Source organism: Microtus oregoni, unplaced genomic scaffold, assembly GCF_018167655.1.
Source record: "Microtus oregoni isolate MIOR12 unplaced genomic scaffold, Mior012 000003F_ref0000135, whole genome shotgun sequence".
NCBI lineage: Eukaryota > Metazoa > Chordata > Mammalia > Rodentia > Cricetidae > Microtus > Microtus oregoni.
The window spans coordinates 70,501,280-70,523,305 of NW_024543062.1; the positions used below are offsets into that span (position 1 = coordinate 70,501,280).

Genomic DNA, 22,026 nt, shown 5'->3' on the forward strand with positions numbered 1-22,026 from the left:
AATCGCTATTGAAAATAATAAAATTAATTTCAAGAGCACATAAAATGATATTCCTCCCAATCATTCAGTACATAGTATGTGTCTGGGAAACTTTATGGTCATGCTTATGTCATTCCCATTTAATAGCAGATGGTGCTAATGACCATCATACAAGGAGTTTTACCTGTCATATGCGTCAAATGAAGAGTAAATGCTAAGCTTAGCTATCTCTTTGAATGTTTGATTGGTTAGATTTAAAGCTACTTAGAATTCTGTGTAGTTTGTAGCAGTAGTTTTAGTCAGTTTCAAATAAATTGAGTTATATTGTCCTTCTCAATATCTGATTTCATACCTGAGCAGTTTAACATATACTGAATTTTGTAATTGAATTTTGTGATATTAAAAAATATGTGTGTTTATGTACATATTTGTATACATATACATATGCATTATCTATTATAATGAAATTTGTATTGTTATAATATGAAGCTTCAAGAACTTTATTTCATTTTACTATAGAATAATAAGGAAAATCTTTAGTTGGGAAATCAAGACATTATATTTCTGAGGACCCGAATTTTATCATAATATTAACATAAGATGTTATAACTAATACATTAATACTATGATTAATTAATATGGTTCATACAAAACTACAGATTTAAAATATTTAAACAATTATAAAAATGCAAATATCCTTTTAAATAAAGTTTTAAATAAAAGCTGTTTTAAAGAATTTTGGAAATTTAAAACTGAGAAGACTTTAATGTTTTTAATCAACATGTTTATATTTATAACTTGTGAGATTAAATAACAGAAAGGTTTACTTAAATAAGGTTTTGCCATTTAGTGTTTTAATGTAGTCTAGTAGTTGAACTGGCACAAACTATGATAACTGAATACACACAGTTATTTTTATTGATCAATGCAATAGGATTGAAATAAAATTCACAGAATTGCTGGGTGTTATATGTTCTCACCAGAAGAATATGTATGTTCCATAGCTCTGAATGCACTTACATTTAGAGCAGAATCTATTAAGCAAGAAACATGAGAAATTTTACATTGCAGTCCATTCAATCACCATTTGTAATAAGCTTTTACTCTGTGAAAGAAAATGAATAACATTGTTTTGATTCTGTTTATGTTTCTGTCCAATATGTCTTTCCTAAAAGATGTCTCATTTCTATAATCAAAACTCAGGGCTGGGTTGGTTTAGTTAGTGTTTCTGTTTACTGCTTTCCAAAGAACTGTTACTTAGCAACTATATGGGGAAATCTTGCAGCTTTAAGTCGTACAAAAGCATAGAAAATAAAATTATGCAGACATTTAAAAACACCTTACTGAAACATGATTGTCATAATTGCAAATAATGCATGACATTTTTGGAGGGAGGTTCTATGGGATGTCTTTGGTCAAAGATTTAAAAAGGTGTAATCTACTCCCTGGCACTGGAAGTTTTACACAATGGCATAAGATGTCTATTTGGGGGCACTGTTTTCCCATTATGGGGTGACTATATTTAAATTACTTTCATATATATATATATCTTTGGAAGCTAAAGTATATAAAGCCCAGAAGCTGTAGTAGTATGCACTAGTAGGTTTCCATGTCTTTTCAAAGTTACTTTGTATTAGTTGTCCCTCATCATATTCCTTTTGTTTACTCTGATCTTCTATTTCTTTCCTCAATTATTCTTACTACTATAGTTTCCTTTTGTCTCTTTATCACACTATATTATATTTACCCTACTTTGGAAGATTCCCCCCTTTCACCCTGCTTTTTCTAAGCTAGGTACACTTTGCAGTTATTTGGATTTAAACACACATTTCTAAACTTTGAAAAAAAAGCAAAAAGCTCTGTTTTTGTGTCTAGAATTCCTTTCTAAGCCCTCTCATGTTTTTTTTTTTTTATTTTTTATTTTCGAGACAGGGTTTCTCTGTAGCTTTTGGTTCCTGTCCTGGAACTAGCTCTTGTAGTCCAGGCCGCCTGCCTCTGCCTCCCCAGTGCTGGGATTAAAGGCGTGCACCTCCACCGCCTGGCTCCTCTCATGTTTTAAGTGGATTTTAGTTGGACACCTGATTGCCAATTTGTTGTAAGAAGGTCTGCTTGTTGGTTCCTGGCTGCTCAGCCCCAAAATAAAGACACAGAAACAATATTATTTAAAACACTACTTGACCTATTCGCTCTAACTTCTTATAGGCTAGTTCTTACATTTTAACTTAACCCATTTCTTGTAATCTGTGTAATGTCATGTGATTGTGGCTTACCTGATAAAGTTTGGTCTGGCTCCAGTGGGGCTAAATGGCTTCTCTCAGACTCCGCTCTTCTTTCTCCCAGCATTCAGTTTAGTTTCCCCCTGTCTAGCTCTGTTCCCCTATAGCTCTGCAATAGGCCCAAAGTAGTTCTTTATTTACCAATGGTATTCACAGCATACAGAGGGGAAACCTACATCACACAATATTAATTCTACTGATTCAATAGCATACATGTTACTTTTCAATTTGTTCCACAAAATAGTAACAGAAAGAAAATATCCTGTTATTTCTTATGAAGCCACTATTACCCGCATAACAAAACCAATGATACAAACAAAAAATTGTGCAGACCAAATATCCCTAATAAACATAAATGCAAAAATTCTCAATAATATACTTGCAAACTGAATTCAACATATCAAAACCTTATCTACCATGATCACATTAATGCAGGGATGGTATCAATATGCATAAATCTTTAAATGCAATCTACCACATAAGCTGATTAAAAGAGAACAGCTGAAGACCACCTCATTAGATGAAGGTCTATGGCTATGTCTAACATCTCTTCATGATAAAAGTCCCTGAGACAACAAATCTACAAGGGATATACCTCAACAAAATAAGCACAATTTACTGCAAGTCTATAGTCAATATCATCTTAAATTGAGATAGACTCACAGCATTTCTACTAATATCAGACAAAGTGATGTGGGATTACCCACTGTGTGCTTTGAAAATGCTTTATAACTATTGGTTAATAAAGAAGCTGCTTTGAAAGTGACTAACAAACTGCCAATATAAGTGAAACAATCATTGAAATTTACTGCTTCATAGAAAAGTCTGCGTGATACTATGGGCCTGTAGGCTGAAAATGGTTTCCCCAATATTACAGAAGAATTTTGGGTGACTGCCCATGCAATGAGATATCTCTGTCAATTCTTGAGTTTTGAAAGTTGATTATAGTGCACTTCCTGTTTACTTAGGTAATATTATATCCTTCTGGGGTCTTTGATGGAGTTGAAAAAAGATAGCTATAATTATAAAAGATAGATTATATATAAAACTTTAGACTCACAAAGATAGGACAGATGATAGAGTATTTTCTTAATTTGTCAAATGTAAATGGACTAAATATTATAATTATAATTCTTGCTTGATAGCTGATTTTTATATGTAATTGTACTATGTTAAAGTTAAAATCTTTCTTTTTATTTAGACAGGGAATACATTTTCTTTTGTGAGATACCTCTCTGTATGCTGTGAAAATGTTTGTTTGTTTGTTTTGACCTTGGTTAATAAAGAAGCTGCTTTGTGCCTATAGCAGGGCAAAATATAGTCAGGCTATATGAGATATAGATAAAAAGAAGGTGGAGTCAGAGAGAAACCATGTAGCTGCTGAAGGAGACAGATGCGGATCACCAGACAGAACCTTACTGGTAAACCACGAGCCTCTTAATATCAAAATATATTTTAAATATAAAATAATAGAAATGGGTTAATTAAAGGTATAAGAACTAGCTAGTAATATGCTTAAATAGTAGGCCAAGCAGTGTTTTGATTAATACAGTTTTTGTGTGATTATTTCGGGTCTTGGAAGCTGGGAAAGAAATGAGAAGCCTCCATCTACAACAAAGGATTTCCCTTATATGCCTAGTACTTGAAGTCCCAGTTGGAAAAATAAGGCAATTGAACTAGACATCTACAGGAAGAGAAGGAAAGACGAAATAGGACAAAAAAAATGTCAAAGGATCTCTATTCATTTATTTGGTTTTATACATAAACTACACCAATAATTCAACCAGGTTTCTTCTAAAGCTATAAACATATTCAGTAAAGTATAGGATACAAATTTAATATACAAAGTAAGTTGCCTGACAATACACAGATGGTGTTTGTTATACATAAATGGACTGAACAAGAAATCAGGGAAACAATACCTTCACAAGAGCCTCAAAATATCTTGGACTGTCTCTCAAAAAATTTGTATGATATTTGTGTTTTTGTTAGGTATTCTTTGGCTCTTGCAGAGAGAACTGTCAGTTTCATGAATAACGTTTCTATGTGGGCTTGGAGTTGCATATATTATAGGAATTTTTTAACTAAATAATTAACATATATTATGATACCGTGTGGCTTTTGCAGACACACTTTCTTTTCTTTTACCCACATCCCTCCTTCACATGGAGAAACTCATTCTCTCCCTACTAAAGAGACCCCCTTTCCTTTTCCTCATATTAGATCACTTATATGAGTGTATGTGGATGTGCTTGTGCATGGATGCCAGAAATCAGCCTTGGATGTGCTTCTCAGGAAACTGTACTCTTTGGTGCTTGAGAAGGTAGTCTCAATGGCTTGAGATTTGCCAAAGAGGCTAGGTTCACTGGTCAGCTGTCACTGATCCTCTTATCTCTGCTTTCATGTGCTAGGCTTAAATGTGTGGCTCACTTCATTAGGCTTTTTTCCCCCCATGTATTCTTGGGATTGAAATTAGGTCTTCATGTTTGTAAAACAATCGCTTTACCAAATGAGCAATATTCCTGGCCCAACTTTCCTGCATTTTAGTGAAACTAAAGAGGAAAAAAATCACAAGAAAACAACAGATTATCAGCAATCTCTAGTTTGCCACCTTCTTCCTAATCATTTCCATCTATTTTACTAAGAGAATACAGCCATAGTAAGAAAAGCATAACTTGAATAAACCTCCACAAGTACACCCCAGCTTGTATTCATCCCCATATGTTCTGCCTGTTCTCCTGTTGTTAGAGATGACATTTTTAGCTGCCATATGACACAGAAGGTACATAGGAATGGTGCATTATGTTAGGAAGTTGTCTAAGTTCTGACTGTTGGTGAGTGATATACTGAGGATTTTGCAAATACCTGCTTGTTTTTATAACTTATGAGAATTCACTTGACACACGAAGAAGCCTGTGCAATGAGACTAATGCTGACAAAGAAAGCCTGTCATCCTGCCCAGCATGCTGGACAGCAATCACACTTGTTATTGCACTTTTTTAATGGTTCTATTCTGACTGAATTTTAATTTACGAATACTACATATGATTGACTGGCATGATTGGTCCGCAGGATTAAATAGGTTAGCAGGTTTCAGAGCACAGGTGACTTACATGACATCAAATCACATTAGGAAGATGGCATTAGCCCAGAAGAGTAACTCTGAGTTTCATTTGTTGGCAAGGTGTGTGTATGTGTGTGTGTGTGTGTGTGTGTGTGTGTAGAGTGTATTGCTTTTGTCTTTGTGATTGACGTATGCAGGGTGTGGAGGTCAGAGGACATCATCAACAATTTTGCTCTATCACTCTATGCCACATTCCTTGAGACAGGTCCCCTTATTGAATCAGAAGCTCACTGGGCTTAAATGACTAGTTGCTAAGTTCTCAGTATCCTTGTCCCAAGGTATCACAGAAACACATGGATAGCCTGGTTCCTTTGCTACTTAGTTTTTTATGTGCTTAAACTTGGGCTTAGAAAAACATGGCCGCATAACCAGTTCTTTTATCCACTGAGTCATGTCTTTAGCCCTCATATAGGGAAAATTCTTATATCAAAATAAAGATTTTGCTTTTTTTTTAAAAAAAAAGGTTTGGTTGGTTTGTTTGTTTATTCCCCATATATTAAGTGACTAAGTACCATATTTGTCTTTCTGGATTACCTAATAAGGGTAGGATTTTTTCCCCTAGTTCTATTCATTTACCTGAAATTTTCATGATTTCAATTTTTAAAAGATAAATAATACTCTACTGTACAATGTAGCACATTTTCTTTATTCATTTGTCTGATAAAGGGCATCTAGGTTGTTCCAAATTTCCGGCTATTATTAAGAGAGCAGCAATGAGCACTGTTGAACAAGTGTCTCTGTGGTACTGTGAAATGTCCTTTGGATATATACCCAAGATTGTTATAGCTGGAGCTTGAGGTAGATCAATTTCCATGTTTCTAAGAAACCACCTCACTTATTTCCATAGTGATGATAAAAATTGCAATCCCACCAGCAATTTCTGGGCATTACCTTGAATCCACATCCTCGCCAGTGTTACCCATAACTTGTTTTTATTGATCTTAGCAATCCTGACTAGTGTAAAATGAAATCTCAAAGTAATATTGATTGGCTTTTTCCTAGTATCTAAGCATGTTTAAGATATATTTAAGTGTTTCCTAGCCATTTGAGAATTTTCTGCTTAGATCTGCATCCTATTTTTAAATTGGGTTGTTTTCTTGATATCCAGGGTTTTTGGGTGTTCGTTATATATCTGGAAATTAGTCCTCTATTTTAGGCTTTACTTGTTGAACAAGGAGTTCTGTATTCATTGTTCATGCTTGCCAACCTTGTGCAGCTCCTTTGTACAGTAAGTACTTTTAACACTTCTTTTACTAAAAATGTTGGGCAGATATGCATAATAATGAAACATGAATTGTTCCTATGTAAGCGTTGAAGTAAAATAGACAAGAAAATGCAATATAAAGAGGGAGGCTTGCACCAATAGCCACACCAGTAATAGATGCTGTCACTAGTAGGAAATAGTGATTGAATCTAATGAAGTAATATTAGGGAGTCACATGCTATGCTAAAGACAGTAAAGTACATTTTAGTTTGCATGCATTTTTCCCCAGTAGATAATTAAGCATGTGACACTGAAATACTGCAGATCCTACTTTATGCTTGTGTGGTGGTACTAGAAGCAGATGTGCTTTAAGATTGAAGGGCTGGTGGGTACTACAAGTCTTTATCTGAGGAAAGGTGTCATGTGTGGATTTTAATATATTAGCAGAATAAAAAAAATAATACAGCTTTTGGGTGAAAAAAGTGCTCATCGTACAATTGCGCCAGAGTCATTTATTAAAATTCTGATAACTATTGAACAAAAAAAGGCCACAATACCTCACTCTTAACTATTGAAGGAAAACATGACAAAACATTTCCAAAGCCTCACCCATGTACTACAGTTTCCAGGTTGTTCTATTTGAGGAAATATGGTTATGCCTTTTAGTGAAAATGGAATACTGCTTGTGGTGCTGCATATGGTAATCAAGCTTCCAAAATTTCTGTTACAGTTTAAATTTTTACAAGTCCTGTCTTATGTTATATTATGAAGTGTGTATATTTTTCGCAGATCATATGTTGCAAGTGTTAGTTTAAAATCATGGTCCCCTATGCATTTTAAAGATATGAGTCTAAAGCAACTGCATACTGCCTTTTAACAGCTTTGTTGCCTTCCTCTCACAGATTAGACATGCACATTCAAAAATTATTTTGAGAAATATCGAGAGGGTGGTTTAAATACACTGTTCTTTCGCAAATATTCAGTACAGATCTCAATATTCAAATTGGAGTTAGAATCTGATCCCCTTTTGCAAAACGTTAAATATCATTGCTATGTATTTTTAAATTCCTCCTCAAATTCCCTTTAAACAAACTGATAATATGAAAGGGGAAGAGAGGGAGGGAGAAAGGGGCTCAGGGAGTGAAAGATGCAGTAGTTATTACCAGATACTTCATGCCTATTAGACTAAATTCTGAGGTATAACTAGTGTAATATTTCTCGCGTGAATTGTAACAAAGAGAAATGAAAGCAACATTTAAACAAAATCAAAACTAAAAAGCAGTGATCTTTTCTTTTATATGCTCAACCATATTAACTAGAAATCATGTTGCTATAATTTGTAGCAGAGCCATTGCTACCTTATTTCTGAAGTCACTCGTTCTTGATTGCATGGCACTTATGCTTGTTTGACAAACGACTTTAATCTTCATCTCTTTCTGTTAGCTAAAATTTCTATTTCCTGTCTAAGAGTGTATATATTTCTTTAGAAATTTACTAGGTTCTCAATTTCTAATACTAATGTTTAAATACTTTGCTTGGGGTTGGTTGCTTTTAGATTAACAATAGTTTATTTCCTTTTCTAAAAGTATGCTTTATGTAGAAAGTCAAATAAATGTCATATTAGGGCATCATTTTCATATGGTGACAATGTAATTTGTCTCCCACAGATGTGGTGGCACTTCTCTCTGTCATCCTTTCTAGCACTCTTTTTCTTTTATTTCACTGAGTTCTAGGCACCGCTTGCTAACTTTAACTGGACCCTACCCAGCTTTGAGTTTAGGAATCTTATGTTATTTACTGTGCTGTTTTTATTTTAATAATACTTTTAGACATCATTACATTGGCTCTGATTGTATAAAGCATGTTACTTGTGCTTATCAGATAGCCTACCACATATTTTAAAAATTTTGAATTTTTAAATGAGGGCTGCTGAGAAGCCAAGGACAATGGCACTGGGTTTTGATCCTACTTCATGTTCTGGCTGTGTGGGAGCCTAGCCAGTTTGGATGTTCACCTTCCTAGACCAGGATGGGGGGGGGGGACTTTGGACTTTCCACAGGGCAAGGAACCCTGACTGCTTTTCAGACTTGAGAGGGAGGGGGAGAGGAGTGGGGGGAGAGGGAGAGGAGTGGGGGGACGGGGAGAGGAGTGGGGGGGAGGAGTGGGAGGTTGGGAGGAGGCGGAAATTGTTTTTTTCTCAATTAAAAAAAAAGAAAGTTAAAAAAAATTGAAGTGTAATACTGTGTGGTTATGATTTTAGAAAAACCAATATTACTGGATTTGTGGTCCTGAAAGTTGGAAGTTCATAGGACCTTCACCAATCACCTGAAAAGTCTTCCAGACTGCAACTCAAACCAAATGTTGCTCTCCTCTTTGCACAGGCAGTTTCAGCATCTTACCAAGGTTCCCTGTTTTGTAAGGATTAGAATTCTACCTTCAGGGCCCCGCAACCATCATGAACTCATTCTCCAGCACTATATCTTACAAAATGTTTTTCTGGGGATAGCATTGCACCTGAAAAAAAAAAAAAACCTAAAATAAATATGTTTATACTGATACTTTTACAATTTTATTCATTGTTCTATTTTTATATTTAAACATAATATCCTCAAAAGGTAAATTATTCTAATTTACCTATTTTATTTCAAACAGATCATGTTGTTTGTGAAGAGGAGTTTAAATACGCCATGTTAGCTTTAAACTGTATATGCCCAGCTACATCTACACTTATTACACTACTGGTTCATACCTCTAGAGGGCAGTAAGTATATTTTTTCTTAAGATAATTTAATTGGTAGTTGTGATATAGACCTATAGTAAACCAAAATATACAAATAGTTATTTGTCTACATTTGATTTTGTTTACATTATCTTCATTTGAAATACATGAATAATTTAAGAGGCCTAAGACATGAATAGAGTTGATCTTACTGGTTATTAATCTTATTCACTAATCTTGTTATATATTTTTTTGATTTTTCCATCCCATTTCCTTCTTCCCCACTTGCTTTTCTCACTTCATAATGTTTTTATTTACAAGTAGAATGTAAGATCAACAGTAAATACACAGTCTTTTAGTCAATATTGTCTTTTTAGCGTATAATTGACAAATGTTCAATAAAAAAGTAAACATTTTCTGAATAAAGACAGACAATTTTGTTTGAAATATACATGATCTCACTTATGTGTCTTGTTATAATTTTTATAAACAACATTCTGAGTTTCAACATTGTTTCATGGGTTTATAGTTAGTTTCCATGAATAATACTTTTACAGTAAATAAAATTTTCCTGAAGAGATTTTATGGATAATAAGGTCTTAAATAAATGTTATGATAAAACTTTATGTACATAATTGATCTCAAAATTGTGCTTTTCTACCTATTAATAGTTATATATAATGGAGTATACCATATTATGTACATTTCAGGTAGTTGGAAACCAGCAGTAAGACATTTTAGAATTCTTTTGTATATTATTATAGTTTCAAATATACAGAATTTGTTTAGATTTAGATGATAAAAGAAAATTTGGGGAGTGAATATGTTGCTTTAACTTTAGAACACAAATGCTGTACTGAGATCCATTTTGCTTTCTATCAATGACTTGGTATTGAAGGCAAAATATTGATTATCTAACTATATTCTACTTTGTGCTTTTGGTGCAGGTGGGTTTTGTGTTTGCTTGCTTGTTTGTTTCTCCATAACTTAAATGATTGCTATTTAACTGAATTACTAAAGCAACAAGAATACAATGTATAATTTCTTTTCTAGAAAGTATGGTAATTAGAAGGAATCACTAATAGAAAAACAGAAAATGCTCAGTGGTATTGTAAAGTAGACTTCACCATCTTGTCTCTAATTGCGTTTCTTTTCTGCTGAGATGAAAAAGATTCCCCCAGGAGCAATTTATACAAATTCTTAATAGAAATATTTGTATTCTGCATGTTCACAAGTGTTTAATTTCAGCAATGAAAGTAGAGAGATCATGGGTGGGGTGGTTTATTTTCAAGAAATACTCAGTCGTTTGATCCAGTTAAGTACAGAAAATAATTAGACATGAATTAATTGAATAGAGACATCATCAAGTGTATCAATATTTTTCATGCTAGTTTTGTCATTGAATATTAGAACTATAATGTTGAACGTTTATTCCAACTTCCCTGCTGTTCATACAGAGGAAATTTCATTCACATTGGTTTTTTGGTTTTGATTTATTTATTTACTTATTTTTAGGCACTGCTATATCTGATAAAAAATAGGCACAAGTCATTAATTCTATATAATCCATTAAACTTTTCTTTATTAAAACTACTTTTTTAACATAATTATGTATTTAAATTCAGTAAGTTGTACTTTCAACTAAAGATTTCTTTGAAGAATCATAGCTTAGCTTTAATTCATAGATCAAAAAGTTCCTTCAGTAATATTTAAAGTTTATTTTTTGAATATAGTCATATTATCTGTCACTAGCAATTTTTAATTAGAAAAAATTGCACAGAAACCTGTTAACAATCTACTTCTTTATTTTCAGTCTTGATCAGCCACTAATCTACTCCTGTTTCCATTTTTGCCAGTTCTAGACCATCCCATGTGCCATGTGTTGCTGGTTTGGCTTCCAACACTTAGAGTGACATTTTCAAAATCCATCCATATTGACACACAATCACTGGTATTCTTAATTTTGATGGTATGCTACCACAGGAGAGACTACATTTCATTTTTCTCTTTAACACATGGTCAGTGTGGGTTGTTTATAACTGCTGAAAGACACTGGTTTACTGTTATACATGCTTTCATTTCATCCATTTTGGATTTACTAAGGCAGAGTAGAATTTCTAGATCACATAGTCACTCTGTTAATCATTTGTTGAATGCTGTAAGAATATTATAAATATATTACAGTATTTTCAGTCTTACTAGCAAAGTATCAGGGTTCCAATTTTATGACAGTTACTTCAGTACTTACCATCTTCACTTTTACTCTCAAACTATCATAGGTGGGTTTGAAGATGCCTCATAGTGTCTCTAACTTGCATTTACTCATGTATAATTATATTGAGCACAAGTTTATGTGCTTTTTGGTATGTAAAAAAGTACACTTACATAAAACCTTGAATAAAGTTCTTTTGCATAATGGAGAAAAGAAAATTATTACAGGAGAGAAATATTCATAATATATAATATGAAAAAAAATCTTAAAATTTATCTACAAACATTTACTAACTTATATTAACTTGTGAACGTGTGTGTGTGTATCTGTCTGTGTGTGTTTGTATGTGTCCATGCAAGGAAGTGTATATATAGAAATAAGAGGGAACTCATTGCAGTCAGTTCTCTCCTCTTCTTGCATCATGTTGGTTCTGGGTACCAAACTCGGGTTGTCATGCTAGGCAACTTTAACCTGCCTCCATTAAGCTATCTTACTGCCCTGAATGGCTTTTATTTTACTATATATTATTAGTTCTTATGTTCATAAGAAATGTCAGCACAGATATCATATAGTACATATTACTCAATTTGCCTTTGTAAGATTATACATTTATTAAAGCAAATACAAACAATACCTAAGGACACAATCTAAAATTGTTTCATGAAGCAAATATTTTTCCTAGAGAAATAAAATTCACAATATAGGAAGATTGAGAAATGTTAGACTAAAAGTTTTTTTTTTTTGTAATTGCTTTTCTTTCCTTTTTATTTGAAGCAGTTTGTAGCTTAAATATTTCCACATACTCTTATTAGTACCTTAAGTATTTTTTTTTGAGTTTTAGTTCACTTCTCAGATGCGGTCTTACCATTAGTATAAATACTATCATTTGGGTTATTTGACCTCTTTGAATTGTCAACTAACATTATTTTTCTGATATTGCACCCTATCAAAATATCCTGTTATATATTATATATTTATGGCTTTCTTCTTCTCAGCTTCTTCTAATATGTAGACACGTCTTATGGAGATTAAAGTCAGTATAATCACATGATTTTTAAGAACAAATAAAAGCAATAGATACAGATATATAGACATGCAGCTGTATATGTCTGTTAGAATATACTACACAGAATTTTCCATAGTTTCAAGAGAGCCTAGAAGCAAGGGCATCCTGTTGAACAATGATGAAAGCTTGCTTCTTAAATATTTTTCTAATGTAAAAGGAATGGTACATTGTTGATTAAGGGAAAGTGTCAGAAAATTAGAACACAGTCCTAGAAACTCTGATGGAGAACAAGGGCTTGCATGGTGAGGGTCAGGAAAATGACATGAGGTTCAAATTAAAACATTTTCTAGTGGGCTGAAAAATACATAACAAAATGTGTTTAAATCTGTTAAATAAAACAAATATCAGGAGTCCACAATGGTATAATAAAAACTTAAAAAGGTGAAAGAAAATTATAACTTCCTTTCTAAAGAGTTCTAGTATTAAGTATAGAAAAATGAAAATATGTAAAGCTAATCTTAGGAAAATGTCATGTAAATATTGTCCTTCTACCAATATTTGCTAATAGTACCACACATAGTAGTGGGTGGAATTTCAAGGAGAAGTAGAGCAACCATGTTCTTGATAATTCCCCTAGATGTTTATTAGCCACCATCGTAAAAGTTGCAATTTTACAGGAGGAAACTGAATAACATACTGTGAACAAACTATTACTATAAATATCACCAAGAAAAAGACCTGAAACATCTCACAGCCATTCATTCCCAGCATCCACAAAAGACCTAGCTTTATTTCTTTGATTTTTTTTTTCCAACACTTTTCCCTTCTGAGCAGATAGCAGGAAAATCTACATAGAAAACTTACATGCAATCACTGGCTCATAGACTTCAAAATGTCACTGTAGTAAAAGAAGTAAAGGCTGAAAATTTTGTATTTTATCATCTTATATAGGTTAATTTTGAAAAAGTTAAAATACTTATAATATTCTGTTTTGACTGGGAGCATTCACTCAGTGAAAGCTTTCAGAAAATATTTATTTGGAGAAAACAATCACAAAGGAAAAATTGGAAGCAAATGGTGCTTGCTATGCCCTGATGCTTAGAGACTGTGTGCTACCCTGAACAGAGCATGCAACTCTTCTCTACTAAGTAGGCCAGTGACCTCAAGTGAGAAATTAGCCATAAACTATCCCCTGTGCATTTTACCTAATATCCACACATTCACCATATTTTAATGCCCAAGAGAAAAAAAACCACAAAAATCGAGTATTTGTCTTCAGGAAATGGTCCAAAGAAAGCTACCAGGGAATGAAGAAAAGAATGATGGAGATGTAGAAAATGAGTGAGAGGCTTTGCCTTTTCCTGAGCTTGCTGCAGAGCCCAGGGATTCAGCTGCCACGTGGGTGGAAAAGAAAGTTTCTCAGAAGTAATAGGGATTATAATTATCATCCTGACTGCCAGAAAGGAAAGGAAGGAAAGGGTGGGAGACGGTGCTCAAAAGGACTATCTTTAGCTACATAGAAAGGTTCACACTCAGAACTGTGACAGAAGACTGTATTTTGTAATCTGGAAAATCTAGTTCAGTGTTTAGAATAGAGAACCAGTGACAGTGCGGCAATGAGGGAGGTTGTGATTTAACTTTAAAGTTTCTCTCTCTCTCTCTCTCTCTCTCTCTCTCTCTCTCTCTCTCTGTCTCTGTCTCTCCCCGTGTGTGTCTCTGTGTGTCGTGCAAACACATGCATAAACACACACTCATACACACATACACAACTTAGAGTTTGAATATGTTTGGTTGCTGTGTCTCAGCTAAGCTAAATTAGCAAATAAAGGCTAAATTTTACTTGCTAGATGTGTACCTAAGCGGATCAAGTGCTTGCTTAGCAGGCATGGATTCCTGGGTTCTACCAACAGAAACAAATTTAAAACAAACAGGTTTCTTCTTTGTGCACATGTACAATCCCACCATTTGTGTGATAGAAGCAGATGGTCAGAAGTTCAAGGTCATCTTTGATCTTCTTCAAGGTCATCTTGATCATCTTTGGCTACCTAACAACTTTGAAGCTAACCTTGACAACATTAGACCTTTTCTTGAAGGAAAAAAAAAATACAACTTTTAAAATTATCTGATCCTCTAATCCCACCAATACATTTGGTATGGTTTTCTCTGGCTTCCATCATATTGAAATTGCTAACAGAATTCCACCTACCTAAAACCATAGCACATCTTATGCCTTTGTTCCACACCCTGTCCAGCAGGCAAAATTGTATCTTCATCCAGGTGAGGAAATCACCCTTATCACTGATCACTATGGGTTACATAATGGTGCCCTGCTTTATTTTGGTTACCTGTGTGACTCAGGTAGAGTATGTTTTTCCATTATTCCACAGTAGCACAGTGCCTAACACTTGTTTTTAAGACTCAGTTCTATACTTCCCCACAGAAATAATTAGTAACCTAAATGGGCTGCACCTGTATATTCTCTGATAGGCTGTTCAGTTAGATTGCCTTAAATGACCTTCAGGCTTTTACACATAAGCTCACTTGCACTTCAAAGAGAAATATACAGATAATTTTAGTGTTAAACTAATCTCTATATGTGTTGATAATCATTGGTCACTAAAAATAAAAACAAGACAAATTAATAAAATATTTCAACAGATTGTGGAACTTAAACAGAGGAAATTCATTTTCTTGCAGTGCTTAAAGCCAGAAGGCCCAGATTCATGTTCAGTCTCCTTGATTGCCTTTTGCTAGCTATGCCTTTTGCTAGCTATTCAGATAGTGTCTCCTCAATGAGCCCACACCTCTGCTGTCTTTTGTGTGCCCACGTTTCACATCCTTTTAAGAACACATGTCACATTGGATCAGGACTCACTCTAACAGTCCCAGTTTAATGAAAACACCTCCCCAGAGGCTTGATCACCCAGTGCAAGCCGTGTCCTGAGCTACTAGGAATTAAGCTTAGAGATGCGGGTTGAAAGGAGGGCACAGTTCATCTTATAGTATGGTCAGAAGGAATGTGTGCAGTTGGTTCTTTTGGATTCCATCCACAAACTGTTCTTTTTTCCAATGTGTGTGTAGTTCTGAAAAGTTAAGAAACATGATATTTGCTTTTGTTCTTGGTGGTTCTTTATACCTTTCTTTCACAACATAAAGAAAATAAAAGCATCCAGGTGAGGTGGTCCATGCTTGCGATCCTGATGCTTGGGCGGAGGCATAGGCAGGATGCTCAGGAACTCAAAGCAGCACTGAGTATTCTTGGCAATGCTCTCTGTAACCTGGGCTTCAGAAAGCTCTGTTTCAAAACACACAACCAAAACGACAGCTACAAGAGCTTCAAGAGAAGAACTTTGAATGAAGAAGAGGGTAATAATGTGCCATTTAAACATGCTGTAACTTTTCTTTTATATCGGCTGCTGTATACTGAAGTTTGCATATAATGGCAATTTAATTTGTGAATTGACTAGTTCACATCGTTACTTGTAGGTTTTCCTCAGTACAATGATAAAGAGGAAACTGGAGGCCTGCTATGGAATACATTTTGAGAAGTCTGTACAAAGGTTTGGTCTTGCCGTCCTCTGCTTGGGGGGCCTCTAATAGCTTAGCATTCATCAAATGAGACTGAAACATTTCCATTTGTAAGTCTTTAAGGCTTTCCATGCATGAGTCCTGGTTTATTTTTATCTTTTAATCTCCCATGGTTCTCTTGTGTATAGCACTTTCTCCAAATAACATATCCTAAATATACTTTATAGTTTCCGCCTTCTGTATCCTTTTTAAATGTAGTTCCCTCTGCCTTAAATTCATTGCTTCTGGCTTCCTGGAAGATTTTGTTATATCAAAGGTTCTTTTTTCTTATGAATATTTTTAAACTTCCCAATTTAATGTGATTTATCCTTTTTTAAACATGCAATGAATTTTGGTATATATGAACAGTATATATTTATTGTGTCCTCAGTGCACAGGTATATATATATATGTTCCTGCCTCCTTGCTTATGAAATAGTTCAATGTAGACCTTATACCTTTACATTTATAGTTCTAGAAAAAAAATTAAAACAAAATTCTCAGTTAACATTAACTTAATAAATGAAGTATTGATAAACATGACAATTCAAAGTACCTGATTTGAAGCATTTTTGTGAACCTTATGCATGCATTTTTTTTTCTCCTTCATGAGATTTTGTTGAAAATGAAAAAAAAAAAGTAATCACAGGTTTTCAAGAAGAAAGTAGTAAAAGGGGTGAGAGGTTTCCTTGTGTTTCTGAAAGGTTAGAGGTAAGCAACATCAAGATTTTGAGGAAAGCACCAACAAGAATATTTTTTTTTTTTTTTAGAATTTACTACAATAGGATACACTTGTCCCTATAAGGCTCTGGTATTGAAGATTTCTAGAAAAGGAAAACAATAAATTGATCTACCGGGAAGAATAAAGTGTCAGTCCTTGTCTTCAGCACCCCATCCCTTCCAGCCTTGATTTTGCAGTTATGTTAGTTAGAAGTGTGTCAGATTTTTCTTAATGCACCTTTATTTCTATGTGCAAATGTGTGAAACCTATTTACCTACTTATTGATACTATCTATCATCTGCCTATAGATCTATCTTTGTATCATCTATCCATCTATCTACCTATCATCTATGGATTTATCTTTCTATCATTCTTTTTTCTCCCTCTTTCCATGTGTGGGAAAGGCAGCTGTCAATGTCTTCCTCCAGTCGTCCATATCACTTTATTTTGGATTTTGTGTCATTTTATTTAAACTCTGTTTTACATGGAAATATTTAATGCGTTTTATCCACTAATTAAAACATACTAATCTATGATATAGTTTAAAGGTTTTCATCTGAAATAGCAAAAATTAAAACATTTACGACAAATTTAATTAATTATGTAAAAATCTTTTTGTATCAATTTATTTTTACAGTGACCCAAATATGAATGACAATAGTTAATATATATCAGATACTCTGGACTTCTATTAGCTTTGTACCATATAGGGAAGTTTCATAAATCTGAACCTGTAAAGAGAGACTAAAAAAAGCATTATAATTAGTTAACTATATATAACAAGAAACAAGTTATAGACCTGAAAACAAGAATGTTTTTATTATTATTATTTTTTTATTGAAGAAAAAAAATTTCTGCCTCCTCCTAGCCTCCCATTTCCCTCCCCTTCCTCCCACTCCTCTCCCCCTCGCCCCACTCCTCTCCCCCTCCCCCAATTCCTCTCCCCCTCCCTATCCAATCTGAAGAGCAGTCAGGGTTCCCTGCCCTGTGGAAAGTCCAAAGTCCTTCCCCCTCCATCCTGGTCTAGGAAGGTGAACATCCAAACTGGTTAGGCTCCCACAAAGCCAGTACATGAAGTAGAATCAAAACCCAGTGCCATTGTCCTTGGCTTCTCAGCAGCCCTCATTGTTCGCCATGTTCAGAGAGTCTGGTTTTATCCCATGCTTTTTCAGTCACAGTCCAGCTGGCCTTGGTGAGCTCCCATTAGATCAGCCCCATAGTCTCAGTAGTGGGTGGACCCCTCGTGGTCCTGACTTCCTTGCTCATCTTCTCCCTCCTTCCGCTCCTCATTGGGACCTTAGGAGCTCAGTCCAGTGCTCCAGTGTGGGTCTCTGTCTCTATCTCCATCCATCACCAGATGAAGATTCTATGGTGATATGCAAGATATTCATCAGTATTGCTATAGGATAGGGTCATTTCAGGTTCCCTATCCTCAGCTGCCCAAGGGACTATCTGGGGACATCACCCTGGGCTCCCGGGAGCCACTCTATGCTCAAGTCTCTTGCCAACCCTAAGGTGGATCCCGTAACTAAGAATTGTTTTTCTGTGCTCCCCTGTCCAAACTTCCTTTATCCCAATCCTCCTGTTTCCCCAAGTTTCCCCCCCTTCTTCCCTTCTCACTTTTCTCTCCCCATCTCTCCTTACCCTCATCCCACCCCATCCACAAGATCCCAATTTTCTCCCCGGCTATTTTGTCTACTTCCCATAGCCAAGAGAATAACTATATGTTTTTCCTTGGGTTCACCTTCTTATTTAGCTTCTTTAGGTTCACCAATTGTAGTCTCCATGACCCTTATTTATGGCTAGAAATCAATTATGAGTGAGTACATCCCATGTTCTTCTTTTTGGGTCTGGGATACCTCACTCAGGATAGTGTTTTCTATTTCCATCCATTTGCATGCAAAATTCGAGAAGTCATTGTTTTTTACCGCAGCATAGTACTCTAATGTGTGTATATTCCATACTTTCTTCATCCCTTCTTCCATTGAAGGGCATCTAGGTTGTTTCCAGGTTCTGGCTATTACAAATAATACTGCTATGAACATAGATGAACAAATGCTTTTGTCATATGATAGGGCATCTCTTGGGTATATTCGCAAGAGAGGTATTGCTGGGTCCAGGGGTAGGTTGATCCCGAATTTCCTGAGAAACCGAAACACTGATTTCCAAAGTGGTTGCACAAGATTGCATTCCCACCAGCAATGGATGTGGGTACTCCTTCCTCCACAGCCTCTCCGGCAAAGGCAATCATTGGTGTTTATGACTTTAGCCATTCTGAAAGGTGTAAGATGATATCTCAAAGTTGTTTTGATTTGCATTTCCCTGATTGCTAAGGAGGTTGAGCATGACCTTAAGTGTCTTTTGTCCATTTGAACTTCTTCTGCTGAGAAATCTCTGTTCAGTTCAGTGCCCCATTTTTTAATTGGGTTAATTAGCATTTTAAAGTCTAGTTTCTTGAGTTCTCTATATATTTTGGAGATCAGACCTTTGTTGCGGGTTGGTGAAGATCTTCTCCCAGTCAGTAGGTTGCCTTTTTGTCTTAGTGACAGTGTCCTTTGCTTTACAGAAGCTTCTCAGTTTTAGTAGGTCCCATTTACTTAATGTTGCCCTTAATGTCTCTGCTGCTGGGGTTATACCTAGGAAGCGATTGCCTGTGCCCATCTGTTGTAGGGTATTTCCCACTTTCTCTTCTATCAGGTTCAGTGTGTTCGGGCTGATATTGAGGTCTTTAATCCATTTGGACTTGAGTTTTGTGCATGGTGATAGATATGGGTCTATTTTCATTCTTCTACAGGTTGACATCCAGTTGTGCCAGCACCATTTGTTGAAGATGCTTTCTTTCTTCCATTGTATACTTTTAGCTCCTTTATCGAAAATCAGGTGTTCATAGGTTTGTGGGTTAAAATCCGGGTCTTCTATATGATTCCATTGGTCGACTTCTCTGTTTTATGCCAGTACCACACTGTTTTCATTACTGTAGCTCTGTAATGGAATTTGAAGTCAGGGATGGTAATGCCTCCAGAAGATCCTTTATTGTATAGGATTGTTTTGGCTATCCTGGGTTTTTTTGTTTTTCCATCTAAAGTTGATTATTGTCCTCTCAAGATCTGTGAAGAATTTTGATGGGATCTTGATGGGGATTGCATTGAATCTATAAACTGCCTTTGGTAGAATTGCCATTTTTACTATGTTGATCCTCCCAATCCAAGAGCAAGGGAGATCCTTCCATTTTTTGGTATCCTCTTCAATTTCTTTCTTCAATGCCTTAATGTTCTTGTCAAATAGATCTTTCACTTCCTTGGTTAGAGTTACCCCAAGATATTTTATGCTGTTTGTGGCTATCGTGAATGGTGAAGCTTCTCTGATTTCCCTCTCTGCTTCCATATCTTTTGTGTATAAGAGGGAGACTGATTTTTTGGAGTTGATCTTCTATCCTGCCACATTAATAAAGGTGTTTATCAGCTGTAAAAGTTCTTTGGTGGAGTTTTGGGGGTCGCTTATGTACACTATCCTATTATCTGCAAATAATGAAAGTTTCACTTTTTCCTTTCCAATTCGAATACACTTGATCCCCTTATGTTGTCTTATTGCTATTGCTAGAACTTCAAGCACTATATTGAAGAGGTATGGAGAGAGTGGACAGCCTTGTCGTGTTCCTGAGTTTAGCGGGATGGCTTTGAGTTTCTCTCCATTTAATTTGATGTTAGCTGTCGGCTTGCTGTAAATAGCTTTTATTATATGTAGGTATGACCCTTGTATCCCTAATCGCTCCAATACTTTTATCATAAAGGGATGTTGAATTTTATCAAATGCTTTTTCAGCATCTAATGAAATGATCATATGGTTTTTTCTTTCCGTTTTTTTATATGATGGATTACATTGATAGATTTTCGTATGTTGAACCAGCCCTGCATCTCTGGGATAAAGCCTACTTGATCATAATGGATAATTTTTTGGATGTGTTCTTGGATTCGGTTTGCCAGTATTTTGTTGAGGATTTTTGCGTCGATGTTCATGAGTGACATTGGCCTGTAATTCTCTTTATTGGTTGGGTCTTTGTGTGGTTTTGGTATCAGAGTAACTGTAGCTTCATAAAAGGAATTTGGTAATGACCCTTCTACTTCTATATTGTGGAATACATTAAGGAGTATAGGTATTAGTTCTTCTTGGAAGTTCTGGTAGAATTCCGCATTGAAACCAACTGGTCCTGGGCCTTTTTTGGTAGGGAGGTTTTTGATAACAGCTTCTAATTCTTCGCGGCTGACAGGTCGGTTTAGATTGTTCACCTGGTCCTGGTTTAATTTTGGTATATGGTATTTATCTAAAACAGTGTCCATTTCTTTTACATTTTCCAGTTTCGTGGCATACAGGCTTTTGTAGTAAGATCTGATGACTCTCTGAATTTCCTCTGTGTCTGTGGTTATGTCCCCCTTTTCATTTCTGATCTTATTAATTTGCATATTCTCTCTCTGCCTTTTGATTAGTTTTGATATGGGTTTATCAATCTTGTTGATTTTCTCCAGGAACCAGCTTTTTGTTTCATTGATTCTTTGGATTGTTTTCTGTCTTTCTATTTGGTTGATTTCAGCCCTCAGTTTGATTATTTCCAGTCTTCTACTCCTCCTAGGTGAGTCTGCTTCTTTTTTTTCTAGAGCTTTCAGGTGGGCTGTTAAATCTCCACACCTGCTTGTTTCTTAGGTCCATTTGAGTTGAGCTGGTGAAGGGTCTCTAGATGTCTGAGTTATTGTGGTCATTGTTGGACTCCTTGGTTAGTGATTTTCCTTCTATTATTTTCTGTAAGGCTGGATTTGTGGCTACGTATTGTTTAAATTTGTTTTTAACCTGGAAAATTTTGTTTTCTCCATTTATAGTGAACGAAAGCTTGGCTGGGTATAGTAGTCTGGGCTAGCATCCATGGTGTCTTAGTTTTTGCAGTGCATTTATCCAGGACCTTCTGGCTTTCATGGTTTCCATAGAAAAGTCAGGTGTAAGTCTGATTGGTTTACCTTTATAAGTAACTTGGCTTTTTTCCTTTGCGGCTCTTAATATTATTTCTTTATTCTGTATGCTTTGTGTTTTGATTATTATATGGCGAGGGGATGGTTTTTTTTTTTTTTTTGATCCAGCCTATTCGGTGTTCTGTAAGCTTCTTGAACCTTCATAGGTACATCTTTCTTCAGGTTGGGAAAGGTTTCTTCTACAATTTTATTAAGTATAT

General features: G+C 35.2%; 1 protein-coding gene across 1 annotated transcript in view; it reads left to right on the forward strand.

Moving 5' to 3' along the window:
- The window catches only part of Kcnt2 (potassium sodium-activated channel subfamily T member 2), a 374,550-nt gene that overhangs the window by 255,987 nt on the left and 96,537 nt on the right, over positions 1 to 22,026 (forward strand). The window contains exon 14 of the mRNA XM_041649255.1: positions 9,236 to 9,344. Coding sequence (XP_041505189.1) covers positions 9,236 to 9,344 — 109 coding nt within the window. The remainder of the gene's footprint in view (positions 1 to 9,235; positions 9,345 to 22,026) is intronic.